General features: G+C 37.1%; 1 protein-coding gene across 2 annotated transcripts in view; it reads left to right on the forward strand.

The window, feature by feature from the left end:
- LOC106872765 (uncharacterized) overlaps positions 1–10,413 on the forward strand; it is a 33,894-nt gene extending 23,481 nt beyond the window's left edge. For both annotated transcript variants that reach the window (XM_014919856.3, XM_014919857.3), the window contains 3 exons: positions 3,703–3,840; positions 4,346–4,687; positions 6,377–10,413. In XM_014919856.3, the coding sequence (XP_014775342.1) occupies positions 3,703–3,840; positions 4,346–4,687; positions 6,377–7,629 (1,733 nt within the window). In that variant the 3' untranslated portion in view covers positions 7,630–10,413. The remainder of the gene's footprint in view (positions 1–3,702; positions 3,841–4,345; positions 4,688–6,376) is intronic.
- Positions 10,414–14,958: the final 4,545 nt, after the last annotated feature.

Here is a 14,958-nt window from a genome sequence, read left to right on the forward strand (position 1 = left end):
AAAGACCAATAACTGCCTGGGAAGTACAAGAAGTGATGAAAAGCTGCACGAGAGGTAGATCGCCAGGTTTGGATGGTCTACCCTACGAGCTTTACACTTCAATGCCAGATTTGTTTGCGGGCCTCTTGGCGGATATCTTCTGCAACTGGCGACAAAACGGAAGACTTCCTGCTTTTGTTTATCGAGGAGTGGTGGCACTGCTGAGAAAGGACCCAAACAAGTGGGATGTGATAGGGACTTTAGGCCCATCACTCTGCTCAAGGCAGAGTTCAAGAGGTTGGCATTTGTCATGGACAAGCTGATTGGCAAGGCGCAGACATGCGCCATGCCGACCAGGTCTATCCTCGATAAATTCCATCTCATACGCTACATCATAGAAAGGGTGGGTAACAAAGCTGGCACAGGTGGGACTTTGATCAATTTAGATCAGCCTAAAGCCTTCGATAGGGTCGACCATTGATACTTGGCAGCCGGTTTCGGTCCGGTCTTCCTTTGCGGTTGGATCACTGCTTTGTACAGCGGCATCAGCTCGGTCATACGGGTGAACGGTCACCTTTCAGAACTGTTCAACATCTCGCATTCAGTCCACCAAGGATGCCCTCTCTCCTCCCTCCTGTACATATAATGACTCTCGAGCCATTACTGCAGAAGTTGGAGGTTTTGAAGGGTGTCCCGCGTGATCTGGGATGTGGAAGGAGCATATCTGCCTATGTCAACAACGTCACCGCGATGGTGTCGTGCCACAGGCACATCGACCTGATTGGCAAGACGCTAAACGAATACGAAGCGGTGACAGGTATGAAAATTAATGCAGAAAAGTCTGTGGGCTTGCAACTGGGCACCTGGAGGGGCAAGTCCATGCCGTCCAACAGCGTTGTGGGGTGCTGGACAGACGGTCCCGTTAAATTACTTGGGGTCTGGTTTAGTCCAGACCGCCATGTGGAGAAAAACTGGGACGAGGTGATGAGCAGGGTGGCTAATCTCACCCAGAAATAGGCCAAGAGAAAGCTGTCTCTGAAAGGTCAAGCGGAGGTGGCGAATGCATACATTACATCTGTTATCTATTACTGGTTGACCAAGCTGGTGCGCTTGCTCTTTGGCTTTCTGTGGATGGGTCTGATACCACTGGTCAGGCACTCCATCTGCTGTCAACAGCCGCTGAACAGAGGCTTGGGCATGCCATGGTTGATGATGCACAGACGTGCTCAGGCTACGGCACCTCAAGCGTTTCCTGGACGGTGAGCAGGTGTGGTTGCCGTTCGTCAGACTCTCCTTTCCACAGCTCGTCTACTTGACTGAGCTGCAATCTTGGATTAAACGTAGACCGAGAAAGGGCGCTTGGCACCTCGAGTGCCATCAAGCTCTCACCGCCCTCTGCCAGGTGGGCAATGTGCGATCGGTAGTAGTTCCACTCTAGCATTCTATAGAGGGTTAGTGCAGGAAAAGTGCAACGATGTTCTCGGGGAAACTCTAGGCGTCTTTGATAACCAACTAAGCAGTCTATTTGGCAGAACTTTCGAGCCAGGGCCCATGGATAACTTCCAAAATTCCCTAGCCTGGCAATGCTACCAAGGGGCGCTGCCTGTTCGGGATAAACTCTACCAGCACGGAAGTGCCGTCAGCCAAGCCTGCCCGAGGTGCACTCAGAGCGACGAAACCGTTCTTCGTGCACTCATCCAGTGCCCGAGTATTGCTGACCTGTGGATTTATGTCGAACAGCTACTTTTGCATGTAGGACGGATCCAGCTATCAGCTGAATCTGTAGTGAAGATTGTCCTGCCGACCTCCTTTAACTGGGAGGGCAAGGCAATTTTCATTTGTCTGGTGGCTGTAGTGAAAGATGTGGTACGGTGGACCCATTTGAAAGGGCTAAAGTCAGACACTTTCCTCTTTGGCCAAGGCCTCATCAACTTTTTCAAGTTTCATTTGAAAAGGAAGGTGAGAGTAGAGAGGAAAGTTCTGTCTTGTAGCAAATTTGTTGAAAGGTGGGTGAATGTTGGTAAAATAGCCAGTATGAACAGACCAATTCTGAGATTAAACCTGTAAAAGAAGGAATATAAAGGGAGAAGGGGCTCTCTCCCCGTTTGACCAGGCTCCTGTGGCTTTTATGGGTTTTTTCACGAGTAACCTTTCAAAGTGCCTCCTCCTATTGGGAGTTTTTTTTACTTGTTAAATTTCTCTTATCATATGTTTACACGGACCTTTGTTTTTATCATCCTGTGTTTGTCCTTTCATGTTTTTGATTTTATATTAGCCCTTGTGGCCAATAAACCAGAATTAATTATTATTATTATTATTTTATATATAAGTTATTTTGCCATTATTACTAAGCATTTAGCATTGGCAATTTTGAATGCATATGTTTCAGAACCTGAAGATTTAAGTATTATAGTTGCTGTCAGCTACCACGAACTTGATAGGTGGTATGATATATACTCGCAGCAGCTGTTCCATGATATTTACCTCATTTAATCTGTTGAATAGCATTTGAGAACCATACAGTGTTGGACAGTCTTGTCTTTGATGGCTTTTATTTACATCTCTTTATATTTCTGAGTTCAAGATCCATCACAGCTAATTTTACCTTCCATCTTTCTGTTGTAAATAAAATAAGTAGCAGGTACCTACTAGCTATAATCACCTGTTCCTGTTTCAAAATGTATGGCTGTGTACTTGTTAGATATCATTTAAGTTCTTATCTCTTTTAAAGTAGGGTGCTTTGTATCCATTTTGTAAAATGTTTATTGATGGAAGTAATTTAAGTACAGAAGACTTTAAGAAGTCCAACCTAAAAGTGTCATGTTTTTGCTTTAAGGAATAAATTCTTGATTTTGTTGGATACAATGTTTAATCTTTTATGTATGCTGTTCATCAGAAACGATCAGCATGATATAGGATACTGTATTTATGTACCAGTAGCAGTGAAGTCAGCTGTTATCTATTGGATTGGTGCATAACTAATGACTATTTTATAATTTAATTAACAATTGATAAAAAAATAAACTGGTCATTAATTATGCACCAACCCAATAAAAGTCATTAACTCATGTGTGAACTAATACATACAGTTTATGAGCAATTTATTGGAAAACATTCTAACTTTATGGATTAGTGGTTTGAGAATAAATATACAAAATTAAATTCAGCCATGGTAGTATGGAAGAGTGGAGGCGCAATGGCCCAGTGGTTAGGGCAGCGGACTTGCGGTCATAGAATCGCGGTTTCGATTCCCAGACCAGGCATTGTGAGTGTTTATTGATCGAAAACACTTAAAGCTCCACGAGGCTTCAGCAGGGGATGCTGGCGAACCCTGCTGTACTCTTCCACCACAACTTTCTCTCACTCTTACTTCCTGTTTCTGTTGTGCCTGTAATTCAAAGGGTCGGCCTTGTCACACTGTGTCACGCTGAATATCCCCGAGAACTACGTTAAGGGTACACGTGTCTGTGGAGTGCTCAGCCACTTGCATGTTAATTTCACGAGCAGGCTGTTCCATTGATCGTATCGACTGGAACCCTCGACGTCGTAAGCGACGGAGTGCCAACAACAACAGTATGGGAGAATGGATATCAATCAAGAAGAAAGGATAAAAAGTCATATAAAGTATACTCTGTACTGGTTTTATTTTTGTTTATTCTAACTCAAGCCCAATAAATTTGTTTTGGTAAAACTGTAAACGACCTCTAAACTCTTCAATAACAGGTAGTACTGGTATGCCAATGACATCTGCTGGTGGCCAGCCTGGTTACAATGGACCTCAGCAGTCTATGTCAGGCTATTCTCGGCCGCAAATGAATCAACAACAGCAAGCTATGATGACTCAAGGAAAATCACGTGCAGGTAATTCTAAATTTGGTGTTTCTGATTTTGTGAGTTGTTGAATATCTCAGGGAAAATATAAACAATATCATCTTGTCAAATTTTAAATAATATTTTTTTGTTGTGATTGTTTTAGAATTTGGTTGTTTTTTTTTTTTTCTACAATCTGTATATACTATTTGTTAATTCTTTTGAATTCAACATCTTCACCTAAATACTCTAGATACTCTTCCCTTGCCACTGCTAGCTCCTTAGAGCACTTTTTCCAAACACAAATCATCCAGTCCATGTGTCTGATTCTTTGATAGGCATTTTGGTGGGAGAATGTAATTATTGATATACTCGTCATTAACCTAAGAATAGATTATGGTAGCTTGAAGATCAACTATTACAGGTTGTTAATAAATAAAGTCAATGTAAACAAAGAAAAAAATTATTGTTTTGATCTAACAAATTAGCTCTCTGTCTGTGCACATATATATTAATAAACTATGCATTATTGTTATTTTTAAATGTTTTTTTGTAGGTCCTCCAATGAATACTCCAAATGCTATGAACAATCAACCTGGCTATGGTCCACCTATGTCTCAACAGCAACAAGGGCCTCCTCCCCAAAGTCCACAGGGTTATCCAGGTCCTCAACAGCCTATGATGTCACAATCTTCTTCAGCTCCTCCAGGAATGTCTCAGGGTCAGGCTATGCCACCACAGCAGTCAATGATGCAACAGAGTCAAGCTGGCAACAATCCTATGATGAGTGGGCCTTCTCCAGGACCGCCACCTTCAAATCAACCAATGGGATCGCGAGCAATGCCACCACCCAATGCCTATAGGAGATCACCATCTCAGGGTAGGCTCAATATGCAAGGTGAAAGACACTTTCAGAAAATTCTTTTTTTTTACACATTTGTCTTTTTATTTTCCCTTTCCATCAAAGCCTGCTAATCCTAAGTGATTTTATTGGAAAATTTTGGAATATTTTTATTTTTTGTAAGTATTTATTAGCTAGTTACTTTCAATTATTTAACTGGAATCAAATTAAAAATAAGTTCAGAGAGACAAGTCTTTGGTCTATTTTCATTCTCTCTTGTCACTTTATCTTTTCTCTTATGCTGAGTTACATGTCCTTGTAACTTGTGGGAAATTACGGGATCTAAAAGAGTAAGCAGTCACATAAAGTTGATAATAAACAAACAATCCTCCTTTAAATTTGCTTTGTCTGCATAATTTTGCCCCTAAATTTTCTGTAGCACAGATATTCACATATCGAGTGTATTACTTTTTTTAAGTCTCTGTTACTCTCTCCTACTCTGTATGATTTGGGGATTGAAATATACCCCTAGAGATTGGCAGTAATGCAATCATTTCACAGATTAAATCTAATGTTTTATAGGCAATAAATTAGCTGTTAGCACCAGACAAAATGCTTTGCAGTATTTATTCCAGCTTTTTGTGCTTTGAATTCAAATTTTGCAAAGGTCAACTTTGCCACTCATCTTCTGGAGTTAACAAAAAAACTCCCAGTCTTGGGCAGTGGACTGACAGAATCATTGGAATGTCGAATGGGATGCCTAGTGTTATGTGTTCTGGTTTCTTGCATTCAGAATTCAAATCCTGTTGTGGTTTACATGAGTGGTAGATTGAATCTATTGCCTACTTTCACAATATCTCCTGGTCTTTGTATGCCGTTAGCACAATCCATTCTGTTGTAGCCATTCCTCTTCCTGTCTTGGGGATCCTGTAAAAGATCATGGTCAATGCCCTTCCCTCCTGATGAAATGATTAAAAAATATATAGCTATATAGAGTCAAGTATAATTAACTATAATGGAAAAACTGCTAGTTCTTCTTCATTCTTGGAAACTTGAGTATTATTGTTTGTTTACAGAAAATATTGAGGTGGTAAAATCTTTTACTTAAATCTAGTTTCCTGAATTAAACTTAGTTTGAGTTAAAAGAAATATGTTTATGCTATAATTTCATATTACCAAATTATTTGATTTCTCTGGACTAGTACTTATATCCTTAATCAAAAAGGATGCAGGAATTTGAAGATTTCTTAATAGACAACATTATATTGTTTAAAAGTCGATTGAGGTGGCAATGAATTTTGAACTGTTCATTAGATTGGAAATTGTTTTAAAAAGAAAGAAAAGCAAAGAAGAAAGGGTGACATTTGTATGTGTTTTGCACGAGTTGTTCATTTCAACATTAAATGCACTGTCACTTTGTTTAAGCAAGTACTTGCATGAATCAAGTTGAAAACCTGCTTCTGCTGGGTCTCATCAAACAAGACAATTGTACCTCACTCTGGTGAAATTTTATGCCCTAGCTATTAGAAATAGTAAATTCTAATTCTTAAGGGTGTCTCTGTCTCATCAAGCAACTGTGACATTTATAATTATTTTAGAAATGACAAACTTGTTCCAAGATATCAATATTTATTTGGAGTATGCCGTAAAAATGCAAAATTTTATGTAGATGATGTGTCAACCTATTGAGAATGAATTTTTGCTGATCAAATTTATCTTAATGCAATTCTCTTTTTCTCTTGGCAGGTCAGCAGTATGGTCAGCAGCAAGCTTACGCCCAGCAGCAGTATAATTCACAGCCACCATACACTCAAGGTCAAGGACAGCAGTCTTACACTCAACAACCAGGTTACAGTCAAGCTCCAGGACCTGGTGGAGGTCCAGCACCTGGACCCAACATGTCTCCACAGTCGCAGTACACAAACTATCCTGGCGGTGGTCAGTCTCAAACACGCTATAATCCCTATAATAGACCTCCTCAGGGTCCACCAGGTATGCCACCTTCTGGACCTCTTCCACCTGGTTCCATGCAAGGTCCACCTGGTTCTATGCAGGGTCCACCCGGAGGCATGCAGGGTCCCCCTGGTGGCATGCAAGGTCCACCTGGTGGCATGCAGGGTCCACCTGGTGGCATGCAAGGTCCACCTGGTGGCATGCAAGGTCCACCTGGAGGTATGCAAGGTCCACCTGGAGGTATGCAAGGTCCTCCTGGAGGCATGCAAGGTCCTCCTGGAGGCATGCAAGGCCCACCTGGCTCTATGCAAGGCCCACCTGGCTCTATGCAAGGCCCACCTGGCTCTATGCAGGGCCCACCAAGTTCCATGCAGGGCCCACCAGGATCTATGCAAGGCCCACCAGGATCCATGCAAGGCCCACCTGGTTCTATGCAAGGTCCCCCAGGGTCCATGCAAGGCCCACCAGGTCCCATGCAAGGTCCACCAGGATCCATGCAAGGCCCACCAGGATCTATGTCTGGCCCACCTGGTTCTATGTCTGGTCCACCGGGTTCTATGTCTGGGCCACCAGGCCCCATGTCTGGACCACCAGGTCCTATGTCTGGTCCACCAGGACCCATGTCTGGTCCACCAGGTCCCATGTCTGGTCCACCTGTTTCCATGTCTGGTCCTCCTGTTTCCATGTCTGGTCCTCCTGTTTCCATGTCTGGTCCTCCTGGTTCTATGTCTGTTACTCCAGTTTCTATGTCTGGTCCAATGGGGCCTAGTGGTGGTGGGCAAATGAATCCCAACAGCAACCAAATGGGTGGACAAAACCAAATGCCAGTGTCAGGAAGTAATTCAATGCAACAGTCAAATAGTATGAGCAACAGTGTTAGCGGAGGAGGGGGTGGAGGGGGTGGTGGTGGTGGCAGCGGTGGTGTTGGCAGCAACAGTAATAGCAGTGGTGGTGGAAGTAGCAACAGTGGTCAATCACACATGCCTAATAGCCAGATGTCTAGTCAAGGTCAGACAGGTTACTCTTACAACCAAAACCAGTATTAATGTAGCAACCTCATTGTGTTTGATACAATGCCCTACTCTCCTTCCACTTGACCTCGTTCACCACACTTTTTTTTTTTTTTGACCTTCCCTTCCATGGCTCTCGTAAAGGACAATTAAAGGCAATGGCCAGGACAGTGGTAGTATCACTTGACTAAAAGCTGTCTTGGCTCTAGGTCAAATCCCACCAGAGTTGACTTTGCCTTTCATCCCTAGTGGGGTGGGACGGGGTGTAAAATATGAAGCACATGTAATTTTACTGGTGTCAGTTAAATCTCAGCTCAACCCTATACTTTTCCTACAAAGTATTGATGATGTATCTTGAGAAAAATTATTGTTATTATTAAAGATGGTAAAGCACTGGAAGAGATGCTTTAAATGTTGGATTTGGTATCTCTCTTTTCAAAGTTCAAATCCTGTAAGTGTTGATGAAATAATTACTTAAAATATTAGGAATGGGTAAAATTTGGGCTAATGCCTATCCAGAGAATTACTATTATCATTATTATGTAATGTCATGAGTGCCATAGTTTGCAGAATTTGGTTCTCAAAGAACTACATGTGCATCCTGGTTTCATTTCCCTCATAAAGGATCAAGGAAAAGGCATTTCTCTTTCCACATTCATTTTCCTCTCTTGCAATAAATTCAAGGCTTTAAGAATTCATTATTGTTATATCACTGCTGTTACTGAAAATAGTAATGGTGCAGTTGCTTGAGAGAGCTGGATAGGCTGTTTTTGGTATCACTTCAATGCCTTGTTCTAAGCTCAAATCTAACTAGGATCAGCTTTGCCTTTCATCTCACCAGGACCAAACGGCACATTGTGGGTTATTCAGTCGACTATACTTTTCCTTCCTACAAATTTGGCTGTGTGCCAAGAGAAAATAAACCATTATTATTTGTAGTGTTACTACGACTGAATGAATTAAACATTTTAAAACTTTTACCGAGAAAGGTGGGGAAAGTGGAAAGCTGTTGAACTTGTATGGTGGTATGAGGAGAAGGGGCTGAACTAACACCCTAGTTGGGATCTGGACTGAAGCACCATGCTCAGATGGCTTGCTAATTGTGCTACATTCTCAGATTTGGCCCATTCAGGTATTTTTATATATTTCTCTTTCTATGATCATTTGTGATGATGTTGCTAGGAAATACAAAACAAAACAAAGTGACTCTGAAATCTAATGCAAAGGTTTTGAAGTACTTGTGATCACCAGCATTATGGGTATGTGTGTATATACGCATTTCAGTTGTGCGTAATACTGTCAGTGCAAACTGTACAGGTTTTCTCCCCACTCCCTTTTTTTGTGTAATTCCATTTTACCCTAACCAAGTCACGTCCACATGCAAAACATAAACACAAAAGAAACATTACAAAAAACTTCTCATAATCACCAATTAACATCACAGTTGCCTTGTATAATTAATTATCTTTAAAATCAGCTCAAAACTTTTTTATGGTCTTACATAAAGTGTTTTTCTTTTCCCTCCTTTATTTGGAATTGTTATGTTTATTTGCATTTAAAAGGGGAGTGAGTTAAGTGTGAAAGTATTTATAGTATTTAAAAGCTTTTTTTTTTTCTAATTTTTATTTATTTTTCTTTTTTAATATTTGAAACTTTTAAGCTTATTTGCATTTAAGCATGGGTGGGTAAAGAATGTATGCGAGTATTTATATATTTGAAAGATCTTTTTCCCCTGATTATTGAAACAGAAGAATATGGGTTGAGATTTTTAAATGTATTTTTAAATTTAAATTTTTTTTAATGCTTTTCCTTTCTCCAAAGAGTTACCATGTATGTTTGTATATAAATGTGTGTGTGACTATTTTAATCATTTTTTTAATATCAGTTATCCATTTAGAAAAATTTTTATATTTTCTTCTGACAGTGCAATGATTGAATAAAAGATTTTTCCTCTTCATTCCTAATACATATTTTTAGTCAGTTTGGCTGCTTCTATCCTAAACAGCATTGTTTGATAAGAAAGACTTTTTGAAAGGAGCAGAAATGAGAGAAATCTTATATTCTTCCATTATTTACTATTAGTAGTTATTATTTCTGTAGTCTTTAGAAGTTTATAACACCTTAGTGGATATGGTGTGCCTCTCATCTCATGAATAATGAGTTCGGATTTCATCACAAGCTTTGTATTGTCCTTAGGAAAAGTGCTTCATGCTTGTTTGTCTTGGTCTGGCAAAAAAGGATGGGTGTCACCAGGTTGCAAAAAAAGCTCTAGACAAAAACAGCTCTGGCCAGCTGTTGCAATAATCCTAACTTGTTTAGGAATGGTATTTTGTCTTTTTGTTTGTTGTTATTGATAGCTCATGAGTTGTACAGTCTGTTTGGAACCAGAGATTTCTCATTCTTACCAAATGGAGACACAGTGCCTACCAGATAAATAGCAAACAAGCATGGAGGAGACTTTTTTCTTTTTTTTTTATGGGCAGGCATACTAACTCTAACAGTCCACTATAAAAACAACTTTTTTTGTTCTATCTTTATGGCTTGGGTGGGAGAATGAATGAATTTATGATACATGGGTTCGATATCTTCAACATCACAACCACTATCATTGTCATTTTCATTATCATCATCATAATCATCATCATCATCATTCTCATCATCCTCATTGGTAATTAGCCTTCAACATGTGCTGGACTTAAATTGTAGGTGGGCTTCTCTATGAACCTAAAACTATATCTTTTGCCAGAGTTGGTCAACATCAGTTTTAATAATAAAAAAAAATTTGAAAATTGAAATCTAATAAACTCAGCTTTAATTGAATCTAAGGACTCCATTTCATTTCAAATTCAATGTGGAGTCGCTATTGACTTTGCAAATTTATATTTTTATTTTATTATTAATATTTCCCATTTTCCATTAATACATTATCATTTCCCAACTAATTTTTAACCGCCAGGAACCAATTATATATTTTTTTCTTCTCTACTCCACCTCCATACTGCCTCGACTCTTGTAAAAACAAAAAAAATATTTCCACAATAATAAAGTTAATTAAAAAAAAAACTGTGCTTCCTGATACAAAACATCTTTCTTCAATGATATTTATATAAGGTTTTGAAAAAATAAATTTTGAAAAATGTGTGTAAAAAAATATTAGGAAAGACAAAAGTTGTACTTTCCGTCAATTGTATGCTATATGTGTGTGTGTGTGTATAGATGTGTATGTATGTATATATATGTATATCTATCTATACATATATATATATATATATATCTATAATATGTCTATGTATATTTATATATAGATATATGTATATTTATATATATACACATATATATAATATTATATATATATATATATATATATATATATAGGTAAGGGAGGTATTGGTGTCAAGAAGACCCAAAGGTGTCGCATTATGCTGAGTAAGTGCTATGGATAGACTATAGTTTAGCTCCAGGTTCGGTGATTATGTGAATGAGGAGTCCAACATCAGTCATATATCAGCATGCGTATATATCAAAAATTAACGGAGTGAGATAAAAATCCAAGGCTGTGAAAGATTTCAGAACATTTGTAAAGCGAAGGTCTTATAGCTGTTTCCGGGATATTTTATATGTCCCTTCATCAGCGATGGTGCAAGAAAATGGTTATTCTTAAAGTTGGGAATGAAACACATTCCCAACTTTTTAGTCACTTCAAAAAAAAAGCCTTGATTCAGTAACGCCATTTACAAACTCTATGCTTGGAATGACCAATTTTAAATACTATTGGAACTTACACACAAGGTACAGGAAACATATGTATACCATTGTGCTGAAATAATGGATCTGCAGATACAATATCCCTGCATATCTCACATCTATTTTCATTCTTCCACTTCACTCTCTATTTCATATCTGATCTAGAATAACTATTGCTTAACCATTTTCTTGCACTGTTTCCGATGAAGGGATATATAAAATATCCCGGAAACAGCTATAAGACCTTCTCTTTATAAATGTTCTGAAATCTTTCACAGCCTTGGATTTTTATCTCATTCTGTTAACTTTTTATATATTTACATATATATATATATATGTGTGTGTGTGTATATATATATATATGTATATATATATATATATATATATATATGTATATATATATATATATATGTATATATATATATATATATATATATATATATATATATATATATATATATATATATATATATATGTATATACATATATATATGTATATATATATATATATATATATGTATATACATATATATATGTATATATATATATATATATATATGTATATACATATATATATGTATATATATATATATATGTATATATATATATATATATATATGTATGTATATATATATATGGTTCTCATATATATCATGTATATTATAAGATATGAAGTAAACCATGCAAGCTTCAGGTTACCAGACCAAATAAAGTATGTAAGTGACATTTCGTATATATGGTTGTCAGGCAGTTTTACTGGGTATTTTTTTTTTCAGTGAATCCTTTAGTTTTTATTTTTGTTTTGTTTTTTTTTTGTTTTTTCTTTCTAAAATTCTAAATTTCCATGTGGTTAAATATAACTTTGTAAATATTGTGCAAATTGTACAGTAACTGTACAGAATTTTTTTTTATATAATCTTTTTACAATAATAACTAACTTATTATTATTGTTGTTGTTGTTATTTATATCATTATTATTATTATTATTATCATTAGCTTGGTAATTTGTGTTAGAGCACTACAACACTGGTATATATTGTGACTATATATATTAATAACAGTTTGACGAATGTCCATATGGCTTTGAAAGTTTCGTGAGCATGTAGAATGCATCCATCTCAGCAAATCAGAAGAGTTTACAGATTTAAGACATATTGAAGATAGCTTCTAAATGTTAGGCTTCTATTTTGATCAACCCAGGTCACAGTGTTGTGGAAGTGATGCCAGCATTAATACCATGTGACCTGAGCTGACCAATAGGGGCCTAACATCTAGAAGCTATCTTGAATTTATCTCATCTTCCCTTTTACTGATGAGATGGACATGCTCATAGATTTTTAACTCATATGAAGCTGAGACAAGCTGCTATTAAAAATGTAACTTCTACAAAATGTGTTGAGTGCCACTTCCTTCCATTTGTCAACATGTTTGTGTGTGTGTATATATATAAAAGAGCAGTTAGGGTTTGTATACAAGTACATATATATTTATATATAGCCCTACTTTGACATCTCTGTGTTATTGTGATCACTATTTTCTGTGGGTAAGTAATGCAGTGGGCTGGCAGAATCTTAGCATGCCGGGGAAAATGCTTAGTGGTATTTCATCCATCTGCACGTTCTGGGTTCAAATTCCACCCAGGCCAACTTTGCCTCTCATCCTTTTGGAGTTAATAAAATAAATACCAGTTGAGCACTAAAGTCGATATAATAAACTTACCCCCTCCCCCAAACTTGCTGGCCTCGTGTCAAAATTTGAAACTAATATATTCTGTGGGAGGACTTAGTCAACATAAATATACTAACATATAAGGAGAAGGGAGTTTGTTTCAGAATCACTGGCCTTTCTTGTAAAATATTTTCATCAAGAAATACAATCCTCTTTGCCTTACATTCAGTGACCTGTTTAGGATTTTGTACCAACTACATAAATACATTATCTGGGGTTATGTTGTGGGAGTGATATGTGTGTGTGAGTGTACTTTTGTAAATATGTACTTGTTTGAGTTGTTTCCTTATATAATTTTCTCAGTCCCCTTTTCCCAAATTTCACTATTCTAATTTTGAACATACATCTTTAGTTATATTATTTTATATATTTGATTGTACATGATATACTGCACACAATATATGCTTAGTCTGCTGTGCACTCATTTACAGGTTTGCACTGCAGCAGTTTTCAATCAATACATGAACAATGTTTAGCATTTCTTTACGTATATTCCCTTGCCGTTTAGATTATTCTGTCACACGTAATATTTATTGACATTGTTTTGAATTGATCATGCAATATCTCAGCTTCAAGATTTTAATGATGAGATTGTTTATTTTTAGAATGGCATTATACTGTAGGTGTGAGAGGCTGGATCTGGCCGTTTTGAACTTAAAACAGGTTGAATATTTGGGCCTGATTTGGCTAGTTTAGGCTAAAGGTATATAGTAGTATTTGTAACTTGGAATTTTAGAATTACAAGCCATCCTCTAACAACAATATTGTATTATTGTGGTCACTAAGTTTTCTCCATAGTCTCAAGGCATTCAATCCATGACAGTTTATAGGATGTGTGTGTAAATATACTCATATTTATGCTTACATACATACCTAAATTTATTCCAGATGAAAGATTGTGGGGTTTTTTTTCTTTTTTCCTCGGATATATTTTGTTTTGAAATCATGTAAAAGGCTCAAGTGCTCCTGTCGCAAAATCGCACAAACTTTTTATGACAAGGTAAAAAGTCTACTTCGAATTATAACTTTACTTTTCAAGGACTATGTTTTAACTACACGTAAGATGCACAAGTTGTATTTCTTTTTCAGCATCAGATACATTTATCAACAGTGAAAATATATGATAAAATTTCTTTTAGGTTATTTATCATTATCATCATCATTTTGACACGTTTTACCTTGCCTTTATAGGTTAGATAAAATTTGTTGAAGCCAGTTTTTTCTATGATTGGATGCCCTTCCTGTTGCTAAGCAAGGTAATATTCCCTTGTGGCCAAAGGTGGTGAGCTGGCAGAATTGTATGCACACTTGGCAAAATGCTTAGTGGCATTGCTTCCATCTTTGCATTCTCAGTTCAAATTTTACTAAGGTTGACTTCACCTTTCATCCTTTCGGGGTCAATGTAATTGACATATCCCCTCCTCCAAAATTGCTAGCCTTGTGCCAAAATTTGAAATCAATATTTCCTTATGGCTGGACTTGTTTTCACAAATGAAACAAACAACACCACCCTTGTTTTTTACAGCTATTGCATGATGCTGAGTCAGGAAAACATAAAACCTCTTATGCGTATCCATATATATATATATAACAGGTTTCTTCTACAAAATTCACCAAATTTATTCAAGAATGTTTTGTTTATCCTGGAGTTATAGTAGAAGACACTTGCCCAAGATCTAAACTCACACTGCTAGATAAAATGTTTGTCAATTATTATATATTGGAGTATAAAGATGCTATTTGATGTAACTGTAGTTGAGAAACCCAATCTTGATTATGATGGAAGAAGTATAAAATATCAGTTATTTTTACAATGAAAAATTTTCAAATTTTTTGTTGGTGGGAACATTCAGTACTAACATGTCAAAGGTTGTTGTTAACAGGAATTAAAAT

This window comes from Octopus bimaculoides, chromosome 1, assembly GCF_046866305.1.
Source record: "Octopus bimaculoides isolate indiv1 chromosome 1, ASM4686630v1, whole genome shotgun sequence".
Classification (NCBI taxonomy): Eukaryota; Metazoa; Mollusca; class Cephalopoda; order Octopoda; family Octopodidae; genus Octopus; species Octopus bimaculoides.